This window comes from Neopsephotus bourkii, unplaced genomic scaffold (assembly GCF_033783945.1).
Source record: "Neopsephotus bourkii isolate Nb327-2 ecotype Australia unplaced genomic scaffold, CSIRO-AGI_Nbou_v1 NB_951, whole genome shotgun sequence".
Taxonomy (NCBI): domain Eukaryota; kingdom Metazoa; phylum Chordata; class Aves; order Psittaciformes; family Psittacidae; genus Neopsephotus; species Neopsephotus bourkii.
In genome coordinates this window covers 802652-818606 of record NW_026901445.1, presented here as the reverse complement: position 1 = coordinate 818606, position 15955 = coordinate 802652, and the positions used below count along the sequence as shown (strand labels likewise).

The 15955-nt window shown below is 47.3% G+C and overlaps 2 protein-coding genes across 7 annotated transcripts in view; one reads left to right on the top strand and one right to left on the bottom strand.

Moving 5' to 3' along the window:
* The window catches only part of TLL2 (tolloid like 2), a 508271-nt gene that overhangs the window by 218903 nt on the left and 273413 nt on the right, over positions 1 to 15955 (top strand). The window lies entirely within an intron of this gene.
* PDLIM1 (PDZ and LIM domain 1) overlaps positions 4707 to 15955 on the bottom strand; it is a 42910-nt gene continuing 31661 nt past the window's right edge. For 2 of the 6 annotated variants that reach the window (XM_061358650.1, XM_061358648.1), the window contains exons 5-7: positions 10020 to 10174; positions 6848 to 6965; positions 4707 to 5237 (exon numbers count right to left, since the gene is read on the bottom strand). In XM_061358650.1, the coding sequence (XP_061214634.1) occupies positions 5051 to 5237; positions 6848 to 6965; positions 10020 to 10174 (460 nt within the window). In that variant the 3' untranslated portion in view covers positions 4707 to 5050. Of the gene's footprint in view, positions 5238 to 6847; positions 6966 to 7641; positions 7702 to 10019; positions 10175 to 13964; positions 14527 to 14569; positions 15947 to 15955 lie in introns of those variants that run through there. The other 4 variants (XM_061358651.1, XM_061358647.1, XR_009726295.1 and 1 more) reach the window with 4 other exon arrangements.

The window sequence follows — 15955 nt, the reverse complement described above, 5'->3', positions numbered from 1 at the left end:
AGAGATGTTTATCCTTGCCTCTATAAGGTAACAAATCTTTTCAAGTAATGAGTAGGCTAGCTTTGACCTTTGCCTGTTGAAAGCCCAGTCCTGTTTCTAATATCTGAAGACAAGTTTCCAGGTTTTATGCTCAGTTACTTATTAGCCCAGGTAATGGGAAGTCCAACATGTGTTGTCTCCATGTGTTACTTGTACTGGCTGAGCTACTTTGCTAGTCTCCTTTATGCCTCATTCTATGCTGGCAGAGACCTTCAAGGTTTAAGAGTAGATAGAGCTACAATAGTATCTAAAAGAAATAATTGTAAAAGTTTTAATAGGAACTAACATAACTGCTTCCACACAGGCATACTTAACTTTTGAAGACTGATTTACCCTGTTTAACCTGCACAGCTACCTGATTGTCATCACCAGGCAGTATGGTAGAAAATAAAAATGAAGTTTCTATCCTATAGCTAGGATTTAATACTTGCAGCCTTCCTGAATTTGCATAAACTGGCATTAATGCTAATGGTACCATTAGCGAAATGTAGTTGCCATTCAGTGATGTGTGGAGCTTGATGTTTTGTAGAGACTTTGCAGAGCTGTGACTGCTTTTGTAGCCCACCTCCAAAAAGCAAAAGCAATGCATATTTTTTCATGTTTTTTGCTTACTGCCATAGAGGAGCCTATCTCTCCATCCCCTGTTGTTTTTAGCTCCTGAAGCAAGCACTGTGCTTTCTTTGTACGACTTTATATTTCTTATGCCAATAGTCAAGACTAATATTCAAACTTGCCATCCAACTAAGCTTTGAAGGGGCAGTCCTGCACTTGTGTGCCTACTGCTGACAGGCAAATCTTGTGGCATGCTGTGAGGGGTGTTGGTATTTTGGAAAGCAGCCTTTCTAGGCTGGGGGAGATACACAAGTAAATGCGGTAATGATAATGTGGGATGTCGGGGGCTCTGTAGGGACGTGACTGGAGCTAGCAGTTTTTAATTGTTCTGGGTGAAATAATGTCCCCTTGGTTGTCTGAGGGCAAAAATATTTCCAGAGCTGCAAGACACATTCTTGAAGCATAGATTGTCCTGGTAATGGAAGCAGTTCTTCTGTCCCATGCTGCATCCAGATACACTCAGCTATTGTTCTCTTGCTGGGGATGTTTGCAGATGTTTGAGTTGAGACCAAATTCATGGACAAAAAGATGGGTCTCAGCTCACTTGTGTGTTAATGCTGTGTGTCTGCTTGCAAGTTGTTTTTCTCCTTTCTGGGGTTTTGTTTGTTTGTTTGTTTGTTTGCTGGGGGTTTTGGTGTGATTTTGGTTTTTTTTGTTTAGGTTTTTTGTTATAACTGGTGAGCAGTTCATATTCTTGGCCAGGGAGGGTCAGGGAGAGGCTGCTAGTGCTTTTTCCAAGTGGTGACAAGAAAATGTGCGGTAAACTTATCTCACATATTAGAATCTATTTAGTGGCATTTCACCAGTGCTCAAATGCTCTTTGCGCTTACCATCATTTGAATATTTTTACTTTCTGCCTAGCAAAAGATGATGATTTTTGAGCTGCCAAGACCCATGCGTTGCCATTAACAAATGAAACTTCAATGTCCAAGCTGGAGCAACTTCCTTTACTGCCCAGAGCTGGTTTTGCTGGGGGCAGTGGTGGTCGTGGTGTAGGGTGTGAGGAGGAGACCTATATGAGACCTCTGTCTTGATGCTGTTAGTTCAGCAGCTTTTAACCCTTTCCTGTCTTATTTCCTTGGGGCTAGCTCTGTCAAGTCACTTCCAGCAGCAGGGTCTTTTTGACTGTGTAAACACTTGCAAAATAGTGATCTGCATTCTTGGTTCAGGGAGGAGATGTGCTACTCTGGCCCATGTGAGCCCTCTTCTCCAGCCTGCCATGGCCCACGGCTCCTGCTGTGCTCACAGGTTTCCATGCTGCAGCTGAGCTTGGCACCCTGCGCTCTGGGGGGGGAGGGGGGCGCTCCTGCCAGCCAACAGGGAGGAGCAATACAGGACCCTGTCTGCTGCAGAAGAACGGGAGATGTGGCAGTAAGAGACCAGAACTGGAAACACAAGTGGTCTGGTCCATGTTAAAAGTCACAGATTGTTCTTTCTGCAGTGCTGTACACCTATGTGAGACAATCCCTCCTTGGCAGGCTGCTAGCTCACTTACAGACTGCCCGATACACTTCAGCTAGGAAGAATGCATAAAGCATTTCTTACATTATTGTTAAATTCTGGAGCAGACACCTCAGTGTGGTTGCAGATGTGACCCTATTTAAACCTATTGTTGACAAACAACAATTCCTCTGTTAAACTCCAGAGGAATTTGGAAAGTGAGACTACAGTGAACACTGCAGTTGCCAAGTATTTTGTCCTGCATCATGAAAAATGAATACATTCCTTTTCTCAGCAAGCTACAGCGGAAAGCTATCAATGTCCTCCCTAAGTAATGAATGTGAATTGCCTGGCTAGCCTGTTCCCATAGCGATAAATTGGATCAGCTCTGGTATCTGCAGAGAACCCTCCATCTCCAGAGCTACCCCACAAGCCTTTTGTAGTTCCCGGCTCTTGCACCATGCCCTGCACAATCGGTGTTTTCCCAGCAGTGCTGCCAGCCTTCGCCCCAGGAGCTCAGCCGGGTGATAAACGCACATGGCGTTGGACAAAGCCAGGCCTGGCTGTTTGCTGGAGTGGGGAGGGCAGGGGAAATGCCAGGCACGGTTCAGGCTCTTCACCCCTGACCCCCTGAAGGAAGAGCAAGCTCGTGAGTTTATCTGGAACAAGCCCCGTTTTGTTGACAGACGTTTGTACAGTAGGAAAACAGTCGGTGACTGCAGGCGCTGGCGGGCTCAGCCCACCCGCTGGTGTTGGGATGCAGCACTCCAGATGGCCCCAGCAGCCAGCATTTTCCTCCTGCCGTGTGTGGTGGGCAGCCAGGAGACCGCAGCCTGCTGAGAAAGTGGGCAGCAAGGAGCATGCGGTGCTGAGAGCAGCCACGCTCCCACGCCATGGCAGGGCAGGAGCACCCATCTGAGATGCAGCCAGAACAATTTGTTCCTACAGGTTTACTCACTCCTTCCGCCCTGCGGGTCTGTGCTCTCCATTGCAGCACTGGCTTTTTGTCCAGGCCAGCCTGCCTGCACCTGCCAGCACTGCAGCATGGAGGGCCTTTCCCTGGGGAAATGTGCTGCAAATGGAAGAGAATTAGCCCCCATAGGCAGCAGTGAGGGGAGATGTCACCCCAGCAGGCCAGAAAAAACCCACTCACCTTGAAAATTAAAGCTGCTTGTGTAGTGGCTGGAGTGTGTGCAGGTGTGTGCAGGCATGTGCTGGTGGCATGGAGAAGCCAGGCTTTTCCCACGGATGAGCAGGACAAGGAGTCTGCTGTTTGAGCTATGCCATCCTTGCTTGCTTGCCACTGCTTATAGAAGGAGTTGGGGGGGATGAGCTAAATTGAGCTGGATTGGTGAAATTAGTTCCCTCCCAACCTGTCAAAAAGCTGTAGAGTTGAGCTGGACCATAGGAGGCTTATAATCTTGGTAATGGGTCAGGTTTTTGCTGATAGTTTTGGGGTTTGTGGTTTGGGTTTAGTGTTTTTGATTGGGTTTTGGGTGAGATTTTTTGCAAGTAGCTGTGCTGTGGTGTGATTCATTGTGAAGGAGAGGAAACACAGAGTGCAGCAATAACGGGTTGCTGAAGACAGCTAGAACTTTCCAAGCTGCTGCAGATGCACCCATTAACCCCTGTGCCTGCAAAAGTGGTTCTGTATGCAGCTACAATCCCTTCTGTTTTCAACCTCTGGCAGTCTGTTTTAAAGCAAAGATGACACTACATCCTAGAAACCATTTGTTTTTACACCAGAACAGCCAGTGTCTTGTTCAGAGGTGTGAGCCCAGAAATAACTTCACTGCACAGCTTTTTGCTATATACATGGGTGGAGCAGCACTGCTGCTCAGGCACCATCAGCCCTTCATCCAGTGCACATGGGGCATGTGCCCCCTGCCCCCGTCAGTCCTGTGGCACCTCTAGCAGCTGCATGCCTGGCAGCACAGCAATACCTCTGGCAGCCACATGGGCCCTTGCACAGGGGACTGTCCCAAATGTCTGCAGACAGAAACAACCCTGGCCACAGGTCTGCCCTGCTTTGGACAAGAGATGTGGGTCTCCAGCCTGCACCCAGCCCTGAGCCTGTGGTATGGGGCTGGGGAGCCAGCACAGGATGGTCAGGGTCAGCTGGAACAGGGGAGAGAGACCACGGCCACTCAAACCTTCCTCTCTTTGAGGCAGGACTTCCCTGGCTTCCAGCAAGCCTCAAGTGGATGTTTTTTCAGAGAGCTCAGTTTGTGACCACGGGGAATAGAGTGGCAGATAAGTGATGCAGTATGGGAATCACAGGACCCATCATCATAGAATCATAGAATAGTTAGGGTTGGAAAGGACCCTAAGATCATCATGAAGCAGTGCTGGATGTGGAAGGAGGCAGGTTCCAGTTGCCTTGCACCAGGGACAGGCCACCGGTGCCAGCTATGGTCTGTGGCTTGGTTGTGCCCACTGGGCCTTTGCTGGGTGCCAGCAGGCAGCTGCTAACAGCAGCTGGGCAGCATGTGTAATCCTTGTAATCCCCCCCTGCTACTCTCTATAAACACAGCCATGCACCGAGTACCCTTCTGCTGCCCAGGGAAACCCAGTCCAGTGCACAGGAATACCAGGAGAAAGCAGAGCCATCTGCCTTGTAGATTCACCCCGTTTATTGAATGCAAACCGAAGGCAAATAACTGGGACACAGGAGAGTGGTAATGTGACTTTGGCCTCTGATTTTCCTGTGTGAGTGACAGTGTAAAGGAGGGAAAAAAAGTATAATTCTGTGTATTAGGAAAAAGCCAAGAGGAAACAAAAAGAATGTTGAACAATTAGTGACATCTCATGTGAACAAATGGAGGATTAATAATGGCAAGGAAATTCAAAGCCATGCCTAGCATTCCTTATTGCAAACAAGATTCGGCAGGCAGGCAGGGATGATGCTTTTCAAGGAAAAGCAGCTGGGGACCCACACTGGCTTTGTGAGCAGTGCAGTTTACTTTGGGAAGACGGTGACCACCTCGTAGCCCTCTGGGGGAATCACCCGCTCCCGTGCGTGCTTCTCGCAATAGATTTGGTCTTCCACGAAGAAGTGTCCTTTCTGCTTGAGGTTGGTGCCGCAGTCACTGCACACATAGCACTCGGGGTGTCGCTGCTTGTCCCGGATCTTCACAAACACCCCTCTGGGGAAGGAACCAGTACCCCTCAGCACTAGGTACTCCCCACTGCCTCCTTCTTCCCCAGCTACCTCCCACCCAGCCCAGACCCACACCAGTGCTGAGGGCAGAAAATTTTCTCCTGCTCCTCAGAAGTCAAAGGATTGACTTCTCCTGAGAAGTCATAGAAGAGTCCCTACCTCCTGCCAGGCAGATGTTAGCAACACTTTTAGAGCCCAACACATGCTGGCATGGGACTGCTCCTCTGGAAGGTGTTTCCTATCACTGCCCTGCCTAAGTTTCACAGGGACCCTATCGTGTAGCGACAAGAATCACTGTGATGGCATCTTTTAGCTGATAGCTGGAGACAGCACAACAGCTTCCAAATGCCCAAAATCAAATGGCAGGCATCAAGTCGACCATCTCAGGGAGCAAAATCCAGGTCCAAACCAAGTGGACTGCAAAAGAAATACAGAAATGACTGCCTGCCACCAACCTAGGGCTGCTGTTGCTGCCCTTTTGCTAGTGACCGATGTGCCAGGTTTGTGTGGGAGAAGCACAGACCAGATCCTTGTTCTGATCTCAGACACTGATGCTCAGGCGCCACAGTGAATGGATCCAGCCAAATATGGGCCAGCTCTGGAAAATTTCACAGCTTAACTCAGCAGATGATGAGGAAAACACAACAATTTGCCAGGAGTATAATTTTGTTCCAGCAGCCACCTGTATTTTCCGTAATTCATTAAGTTTTTATTGCTGTTTATAGCTTTGTGCTTTCTCTCCTGATCTACCCAGCTGTTAGAATAATTACAGGGTTTGTCTCTGATTCATATTTTACAGGGTATGGATTGCCTCTAATGACTGCCAGTCCCTGGTGCTCCAGGCAATCAGTGTAGAGAGTCTCAGCAACTATCTGATAGCTTGTGGTGGGCAGCATGGAAGAAAGCTGAATTCTTCCATGACAATGCAGGTGGACTACCAATACTTAACTGCTGGAGTCAGCTGTTAAGCTAAGGCGGTTGTGGGAAAGAATCTGTGGTTGAGAAACTGAACATCAAACTGAATGCATGCGTTGGGTTCCTCCTGTTACACTTACGGTGCAGCAGCTCTGTATCAAACCCATGCCCCTGGTGTGCTGGCAGTCAGACATACCCACATAGAGACAACTAAAATTATGTCTGTGTAAGCAGAGGTGTGCTACAGCTAACCAGGGAGAACACAGCTCACTTGGTCCACACTGCCTCTGACCACCAATGCACCTCTGACCATGGCAGGGGGTGCCAAGACATTAAAAGCATTGAATACACAGGCCCTGGCTGAATAGCACATTTTGTTTCTGGGTGTTTCCTACCTGAAAAGTAGGAAGCAAAACACTGCAGCAACAACTGTATCAAAGTTTTCTCATAGGGCCTGTTTTGGTTTCCACTGATATTAATCTATAGAGGGAAACCCAACTCCTGTCTCACTACAGAGAACTGCAAAGTTGGTGCTATCAAAGCTGGTGAGAATAACTGTGCCTTGAGCCAGCTCCTGGATGCTCTGGATGTGAGCAGGTGACGTGTTTTGGGTGCAGCACCTCAGCCCCTCGCACAGGCATGGTATGCTTGGCCTGAAACCCCAGGGACAGGCTTACTTACACAATGCCAGATCCACACTTCTCACACATGGGCAGCTTCTGGGCATTCCCAATCGATGAGGCCACCTTTGTGGTGGGGGCTTTGACGCTCCTAAATCCAGATGGTTTGGTGGGGTCTCCTGGGGGGTGGAAGGAGAGTGCTTCAGAGCATGTGAGATGCGTGGTTCTGGGCTATCCCTCCCAAGCAGATGTTTTTCTAGGGAGGTGTGGTGTTCTTTGATGCCAGCTCTGAGGCTGGGATTCATGCATAGAAAGCAGGCAGGGATTTAGGGATGTGTGGGAAGGAGGGAGAGAAAGGGCACAGCTGAACCTGGCCCTGGAAATTTGAGGGCCTGAGATTGTGGGCAGTCAGATTAGAGTTTCTCTTCCTCGTAACAGCCCATCAGACCTCAGCCGATGTGTCTCACATGCACAGATGCACAAAGCAAAGCAAAGCCTCTACCCCTGCGCCAGCCTTGGCAGCACCAGAGACTGCCTGCCATGTCCCAGTCACACACACAGGGTCAAGCTAATTGCCAGATTTGGGCTCAGCAAGAGGAGGTGATCATCCTAGCAGACTGGGGAGGGCTGTCAGAAGTCCTTTTCCAGTCTGCTCTCTGGCATATGGTAGGGCTGACTCTCCCAAGACTCCTGGAAGATCTTGTTAACAAACTCCTTGTTCTTGCAGGGCCCTGGGACACTGGGGATAACCTCGTGCCCTCCTGCTGCTGCATAGCATGCTCCAGGTGTCTCCCTAGTGCAGCTCCTCTGGAGCAGGGATGTCCTGCAGGTCCTTTGCAGGAGACATCTGCTGACCTGAATTCCTACAACGGCAGTGGATCCTAGATGCAGGATACAAAGCAAGCCTTTAAATATCTGCAGTGAAAAAGGAGCCTCTTACAAAATGACACCATTGATGTGACTAGTCTTATCTATATCACTTTTTCAAGCAGTTCAACATGGTGTTTCACCCAAAACAGAAGGGATCAACAGGCACCTCAGGCTAGGAAGGACACTGATAAAACCCTTCTGACTAGCATCAAACCAAAAGCACACTGTAGGGGATGTTCCTGGTGTAAGGGAAGGAAATATCCTCCAGAGGCATATGCTGTTGACCAGCAAAGTTAAGGACATGTCACAGCCCAGGGCAGCATCACTGACAGGGGAGCTGAAGGATAAAGGAAGGAACTGCCCTGTCACCACTGCTCACCCATGGGGCAGGTGACGCTGATATGCTTTGCCTCTGTGGCAGCCTTCAGCTCAGAGGTTTGCACTCAGTTCAGTGAAGAGATGCTGGTCGAGAGGTGCATGTTCCCTACAGCTTATGTACCCTCCGAACACAGAATGAAGCACCTGGTCTCCAACAGTTACTGCAAGTGACCCTTCCTGGGAAGGATACAGCAGCAACCACATTTACAGGCTCTTCCCTATCACCTCTGCTCCCTCCCTGTGCCTCAAACTTTGCTCATATCAGCATTTACAGCATGATTTTAAATCTTTCTGAAGGGATCAACTTAATCAAATGCCCACAGGAAACATAACGTGTTCTACCCTGTGAAACACCCTCCCCCTATTAGTACAGGGTCAGGTCTAAACATGGGAACACAGACCAGCCATGGTACCTCCACACACCAGTGCCCACACGTATCCCCTGTGTGTTGGGAGCTAGGTTCTCAGCTGGTGTAAATCAGCACAGCCGACAGAGCAATGCCCGGAGGAACTCGTCCCAGCTGGGGAGACAGCTCCCTGCTGCTACTCACAAGCCATCACTTGAAGACAGGCTGGGAGAAGCACCCAACCAATGTGCCACTTATCGCCAATGTGCTATTTATCACAGCAGACATGAGCTGACTCAGCAGCAGGGGTGTTTGAGCCTGGCAGGCAGGAGGACCATCTCCTCAAGGACTGACATTCCTTTGGGGCTGTGTAACCTTCCGGCCCTCCTCCGCATGGGTGATTATCAGTTCACAGTGTAGTGATGCCAAAGCCCACCCTGGCCTGTGATCTGGCAGGCAAACCTTGTGCCAGAGAATCCCAGTAATTCTGCAAATCTTCGAAGAAAGATAAAGCAGAGAGGCCTTGGCTTCATATCTTCTTCAGCACTACTAAGCATGGAGGAGAACCTTGGCTGCGTAAGAAGTCGCAGCTACTCAAGTCCTTCCACACAGGAGCTGAAACCTGAGGGCAGGTTGCAAACCCAGTGTTTAAAAGATGCTTTCAGGTAGGTATTTTAACAGCATATTAAAGACTCCAAGATCCTGGTTTATTTCTTCCTATTGTTTTCTTATTTCCTTCATTTTTCTGTTTCCGTACAGATCCCTCAGACCTACCAGGTCTGAGGCTAATCTGTTTCCCTTTGTGGTGAGTATCTCAGCACCAGGCTTTTGTTGGATGAAACTGAACATACCACTGCCAAGCTAGTAACAAAAGACAAAGTCTCAACTGATCTAAGGAAAAAAAAAAAAAAAGTCATTCTTGGAATTCTTTTCCTATTTACTTGTTTATTTTAGTTTATTTAAGGGGAAAAGTGAGTACAATTTGGCCCCCATCTAAGTCAACTGGCTTTTTTTGTCTTAAGCTCTATAGCCCTTAACTGCAGAAGTCCAGATGTCAGATCAAGAATGCCAAGCAGACTGAAATTTCGGAGTTTAAAAGCTATATGAACTGCTTGCTGTAACTCAACTTCCATATTTTTACATTCAACTGTAGAAGCAGATAACTTTTTCTTATATAAAAGAATAGCTATCAGAAGCATTAAGATTCACTAAAGATCACTATCTTGAGGTACCTTTCAAAATCTTGAATCCAAGATGGTCTTTAATCAGTGAATATTATCTTAAAGGGGCAAAACTTTACATGTTACATGGACAAATTTTTGCAACTTTGTAAATTCCTTCTTGATAACTAAATGTTGTAGGGGGTTATTTCTTGAGCACTTACTCCAAGAGTGAGCAGTGATATAGGCCTGTAGACACTGACACTAATCAACAAGAGAACATTTAAGAGTTAAGTTTATGAGAGGGTCTGTAGATTGGAAACCATTAGTTAGGAAACCGTTGACGTGTGCTACCTTGAACAATCAACAGCTAAAAAAGGAAAACAAAGTTTTAGATATTACTCTCAAACACCATATGCTGCCCAAGGAATGGCAAAGAGAAAAGCACACTCAGATTAGGTGTGCAGTAAGTGCTCACCTTTTTCTTCTGACTCCAAGATTTCTTGCAGCACAAGGAACGAAGCAGACTGTCTGGGTGGCTCATTTGACTCTTGATTCTCCTGGAGCATCTTGTAAACCTCAGATTCTCTGTCTATGACAATACCGCCTGGGGGCTGGTTATGCTGATCTAAACTGAGAAAGGAACAGGGAATAAGCTTGTTAAAAAGCTGAAAACTAAAGCCAGTGCTTCTAGCAAAATTTTCACAATGCATCATATGACTGAAGAACAAACGTGCAAAACAAGTGTGCAACAGGATGCCATAAAACACAGAGGTGCTGGATGTGCTCACACAAGACCCGCAGCCCAGGTGGGACTGGCACCCTGCCCTATCCACATACACCACTGTGAATGGGTTCACATTTACTGTCCCCAGCCAGTCCCCAGGTGTTCTCTGTGCTTCACAATTAACTATTTACTCCAGAAACTAAAACTCTCTCAGGAACTCACCACTCTGTTAACAGGAAAATAAAGAATTTGTGCTGTGATGGGATCCTGCATGGTAGCTGTGCCATCTGTGCATGTTCCTTGCATGCATGAACTAATACCTTAGACTAATACCTTGCACCACTGTGAATCTCAAATTAAGTAAAGTTTATTTCATTAAAAAGATGATTTTTTTTATATCTTTGAATGTACACTATGAATGGGTCCTAAAGGCTATCCTCACAAAGTAACAGCTGTACAATCTAACAATAAGAACCCCTAATTGGCAACAATTTAATTTGGTTTTCAAGTGAGTGTTATTTCCATTTTATAGGAGAAGACTCTGAACCACAAGCCATTTACAGCATTTAATCAAGGTTAACAAGCAAGTGAAGGGCAGAGATTTCTGTGTGCTAACACTAAGCCCTCCTTTCAGCTGCCACTCATTTCATGAGGGACCTGCACCCTCAGTCTAGAGCCTTAAGTGCTTCAGTGTCAGCTTTTCACAATGCAGGGTGGTTGAAAGGGTGGTTATTATGCCAGTGGAAGGGTCATTAGGGGGGGAAAAAGAGAGGCTTGGAGGCACTACCTAGGATGTTCTCCACATCCAGTGGGTGCAGGATAAGCTACAGGCTTAAAACTGCAGGAGGATGTTCAGAATATTCCTTGCTGCCTTCCAATGGACAGACTCCAAAATGCTGGAGATTGCTACGGAGAAGTGAGCAACCTCCATCCTAAAGGATTTAAAAAGAGTCTGGACAGATATCCCATGGGAATTATTTAAATTGATGGTTTAAATCAAATAACTGCTGGGCTAGGGGATGGACATGGGAGGTTCCTGCCTACTTTGTATTCTATGACTGGAGTAAAAACATCTCTAGAAAAATGAGACAACTGACAAGTCTCTGACAGCTCAACTACATAAGCAGCCTTATAAATGTAAATGGTCTATTAGGTTTCGCTGTTCCTGCACCCTGTGATTGCCTGAAAAGTACATAAAGATTCTAAAGTTAAGACTAAACTGCAGAGGGAATTTTTTTTTGAGGAGGCAACTGCATACTTTCCATGCCAATGTGCAGCAGACTCATCTGAGAGTTACTCTACATAATAAATCTTCAGGCATCAGAGCTAAAATCATTGCACGTGTTATAAAACACTATTTCCATAAAAAGAATTTCATAAAATGTTTCCATCTTTAGTAATTTTCAGTGGAGCAGGAAGCACATTAGGCTTGCAAGCAGTTGAACCCTTGATGCCTGAATGTCATTTACTGAAGCCTCTCACCCAAAATAAAATAATGATGTGCTTTCTATTACACAGAAAATGTCCTAGATCCTTCATCCAAAATGAATCCATGCTCCACATTATGTTCATCTTATGTAAACCCATATACTCCCCCCACTCTATAGGCCCGTGAAAACATTAGGCAAAAAACCTTTCACTGCAGTTCGCATACTAAGAATGTTTCATTAACATGCATTCAAAAAGCAAAGGCTACATCACCTTCAAGAGCACTGAAGTCAAACAAACATTTCAACCACATGTTGTGGCAGTGTGCAAAAGATACAGATCACCTCTCCCTGGTACACACCCTATAGGTACATTTGCCTCTACAAGACTTCCAAAAGACTATAAAACCCCCCAAATCCTAGGATTTGTATGAGCAGAGTGAAATAGCTCAATTTGTCAGGGCAGAAAGCTATGCTGCTTAAAGAAAATGAAATATAAAAAAACAAAACGACAAAAGCACATGCATCTTTTGAATGGGCGCAGGCACACGAGTTGTGCCTGCAGGACAGTAAGTCTCTGTACGTTTGCTGATTTATGGCAGGTACTTTATCTGCAGCAGTCACCAGCGACTGGTCTCATTTACCATGCACCAAAGTTCCCCAACTCCAAAACTTTGTAGGGGACAACTCCAACATGCTTTACTGGATTTCAGACTCACAAAACCATTACTGGATCTCACAGCTTCTGCCATGGGCAATTTGCAACACTGATTGAATAACACTGCATTGCTGAGCTTTTAAAATTGGCAAGAAGATGGCAATAAAACCCATAAAGCCACAGTCTAGCACAGCGTCTTCAGAAAAGCACAGCTTATTCTTTACTACTGGCATTTTATGATTTTCTGTTAGCACATTTTGTGAAGTTTACAAGGATCTCAGAGCTGGGCTCCAAAGTACTTGGGAGCACTCACTTTTGCAATGAAACAACTGCTGATGCCTGGGGCTCCTTTGGTGAGTGTTATCAGCTGTCTGGACTGGCACAGCCAGCCAGCACACTGTTACTGGAATGCTCTGGCTTCTGGTTTACCAACTAGAAGCCAAAGCAAGTAACTGGCCTGAGTAACGAGGCAGGAGTAAAACCACAGCCTCCCATTACCTCTTGGCTGCTGGCACACAGCAAAAGCTTGGCTGTGTGGGTCCATGGGTGAGGACACCAACTTTTCTTCTTCAAAGCATGTGGTGCTTAGCCCAGGAGGGCACTGTGAGCAGCAGAATAGCTATGAGGTCTGTGCCCTTTCACTCTATCCCTTGGAAGCCATAGGACTGATCACCTCCCTGAACCACATGTTACACAGCTCCAAGCTGCCTGGTTACAGAGTGGGGTAAGTCTGCTGATGGTTCACAACTGAAACAATTCAGCCTTGATTGGAGCCCTCCTGTGAGATGCCTAAATGTACTTTCTGCTTCACCCTTCTCAGTACTGAAGTCCTCCCTGTAAAACCCTGTGGGCTGACATTTAGAGAGATAGGCCAGCTGGTTCCCAACTGCCACAAAGCAGAACACCTAAAAGCACCCCGGCCTTGTGATGCTGAGGCTCTTGCACATGCTGCAGAAATCAGACCATGTTGAGCATCCTCCACTCCTATGGGCAAAGAGGCAGCTGCAAGAGCAGCAACCTTTGCAGCCAAGTGGCCAGGGGTGGGAACACAGACTGGGTCCTCCCAGTCCACTGCCTTCCCAGGCTGCTCCGAACTCATGACTGTTACCAACATAAGATGGACCTGCTTCAGCCTGAAATGAAACACGCCCAGCGCATACACAGGGCCTTGCCCGCAGCCTGTGGAACAAAAACACAAGGACACATGTGGCAACACCTTCCAGTGACATACAACAATCAGTGCAGGAGAAACACCAGCTTTCAGGATAAAGCACTCTCCTGCCCCCAGCAAAGCCATCTGCTACAGGTGGCTCCTCCAGGAAAGCCACCAGCTGCTGGTCAAGGGCGTGCCGCATGGGTGCACAGGGGGCAATGGACACAGTGACAGGCTGAAATCATGTTTGGTGCTTCCCGCAATGTTGGACACAGACACGATGCAGAGGAAGTCCCTGTGAAGAGTCATGCACTAGTGTCAGAAAGGTGAAATGTAGACGCTGTTTCCTTGTGACCAGCAACACTGTGAGCCACAGACAGGGACGAGGTACTCGTGGACACCAAGATACAGATGAAGGGATGCACTGAAGCCCACTGCAGAGGCGGTGGGCATGTTACCTGGGGAAATCAGGGCTAACAGAAGAGATCTGCCCCTTCAGGGAATCCATGATGTTGCTCTGCGAATAGAGCTGCAGGGGAGAATTGAACTGCACATGTAGCACTTTGAGTCCAGGCACCTCCACTTCCACAGGGCTCTTGGGGCAGATCTGAGCCGTGCGCTTCAGCTGCTCAGGCCCCACTCGGACTTGGCTGGGCATGGAGGAGGTGCTGTGCCTCCGCTCGGAGCTCTGCACCTGCAGAGGGTTATAGATGGAGGCCACGGGAGCCTGCATCGGGCTCACTGGCAAAGGGCAGCTAAGGCCCCACAAGTTCATGTGGGCAGATTGAGTTGTGTTTGTTTGGGGGTTCATTTGGGTTTTACGTTGTAGAATTGAGGGAAGGGTGCAACGGAGGAAGAAAGGAAAGAAGGAAGATATTAATAGACTAAACCTAATACTCTAAGCAGTACAAGCAGTTGCAGAATAATGTCTGAGGGGCACATTACTGAATACATGACTTTACATTAAAGGCTTCTGGCTAATGCTGTGGCTCTGGTCTCACGCCCCGTAAAGGCTTCTGGCTAATGCTGTGGCTCTGGTCTCACGCCCCCAGTGTGTCCACACAAAAACTTAAAATGTAGTCACTCTACTGATGAGCAAAGGGGTTGTAAAGGTAATGAAGACATGGCAGCATGGATTTTAATATAAACTAGCACTCATGGTCCCACTGTCCAACCAAGGAGTGCCACCTTCACTGCTACCCTTCCCAAACCTAGCCTGGGCATCCTACTGAGGGCCCATCTCACCTCCAACCCCAAAACAGATGTGTTCAGCAGTGAGGCTTCCCCCTCCCCTCCCCTCCCCACCTGCTTTGAAACACCAGTTGCAAATCCAGTGGATTTGCTGGTGTTTCTGTCTGTACCAGCCTTGCATTTACATCATACAGTATGGAGCATGGACCAGGTCCCCATGTCGCATCACCATGTGCAGTGGCAGGATCAGGCTGTTGGGTTCAGATAGGCTGTGTGTCTACTGGGTGCAGCATGGGGGTGCAGATAAAATGCCAGGTAAACCCACAGCAAGGTGGGCCATGTACAAATAACTCAGAAAACAAAAGGGCAGGAATATAAAGACAGCTGCAAGGCTGTGTAGAGGAACAACCTACACATCCTTTGCTTGTGCCAAATGGTCCCATCAGCTTAATGCAAAGTCAGATTTCTCTTGTTCTCTCTGCCTTTGCTCAGCCCCTGAGTGAGGCTGCTGAGCTCTACCAGAAGCAAATGAGGAACAAACATCTGGCACCTTGTCTGCCAGCTGCAGCACTGGAACTGCCTAGAAGGGACCCTGCTACAGATGGGGCTGCCAGTGTGAGAAGCCGGTTTTGGTCAGGGGCAAGTTTTTAGGCTTGTGTTAAGACACAATCTCAGGTCTTTGTGCCCTACAAAAGCAAAGGCTGAAATTCCTTTTGGCTCCACATTCACAAGTCAGAAATTTAACTGAGTATCATGTAAAGCATTGGTCATGCAGCTTTTGTTGTAAAAGTGGCCAAAGTTTTCCTGGCAGTTGGTATGGCTATAGACTTAGGGCAGTTAAGCAACTTGACCAACACAGCCAGAAAGATTTCAGACAGCTCCTGCTTTATTGCTTCCAATGAAAAAAGAGGAATGTTGGACTTTTGGAATAATGTCTCTGGCGAACTCAGACACAACCACAAAAGTCAGCAGGCCCTTTTAAGGTTGGGAACCTTTCCAGTCCCATATATGAAATTGTTCACACAGGTATCAATGTTTCAGCTATCAATGTTTCAACTACTTTTTAAAACTCCTGTGAAAAACAAGGTTCAGTAGTAAGAAACAGAAAGATCCAAACTTAGGCAGAGTCTGACTATGAATCCCAGACCAGCCAAGAAGGGGGACGTGTGTGCTTCCTGCATTAGCTAGTACCCCTCCTGCCCAGCATTACCCACAAAGCCAACACAAAACTCTAACTAAGTGCTCGTAACAAGCTGTC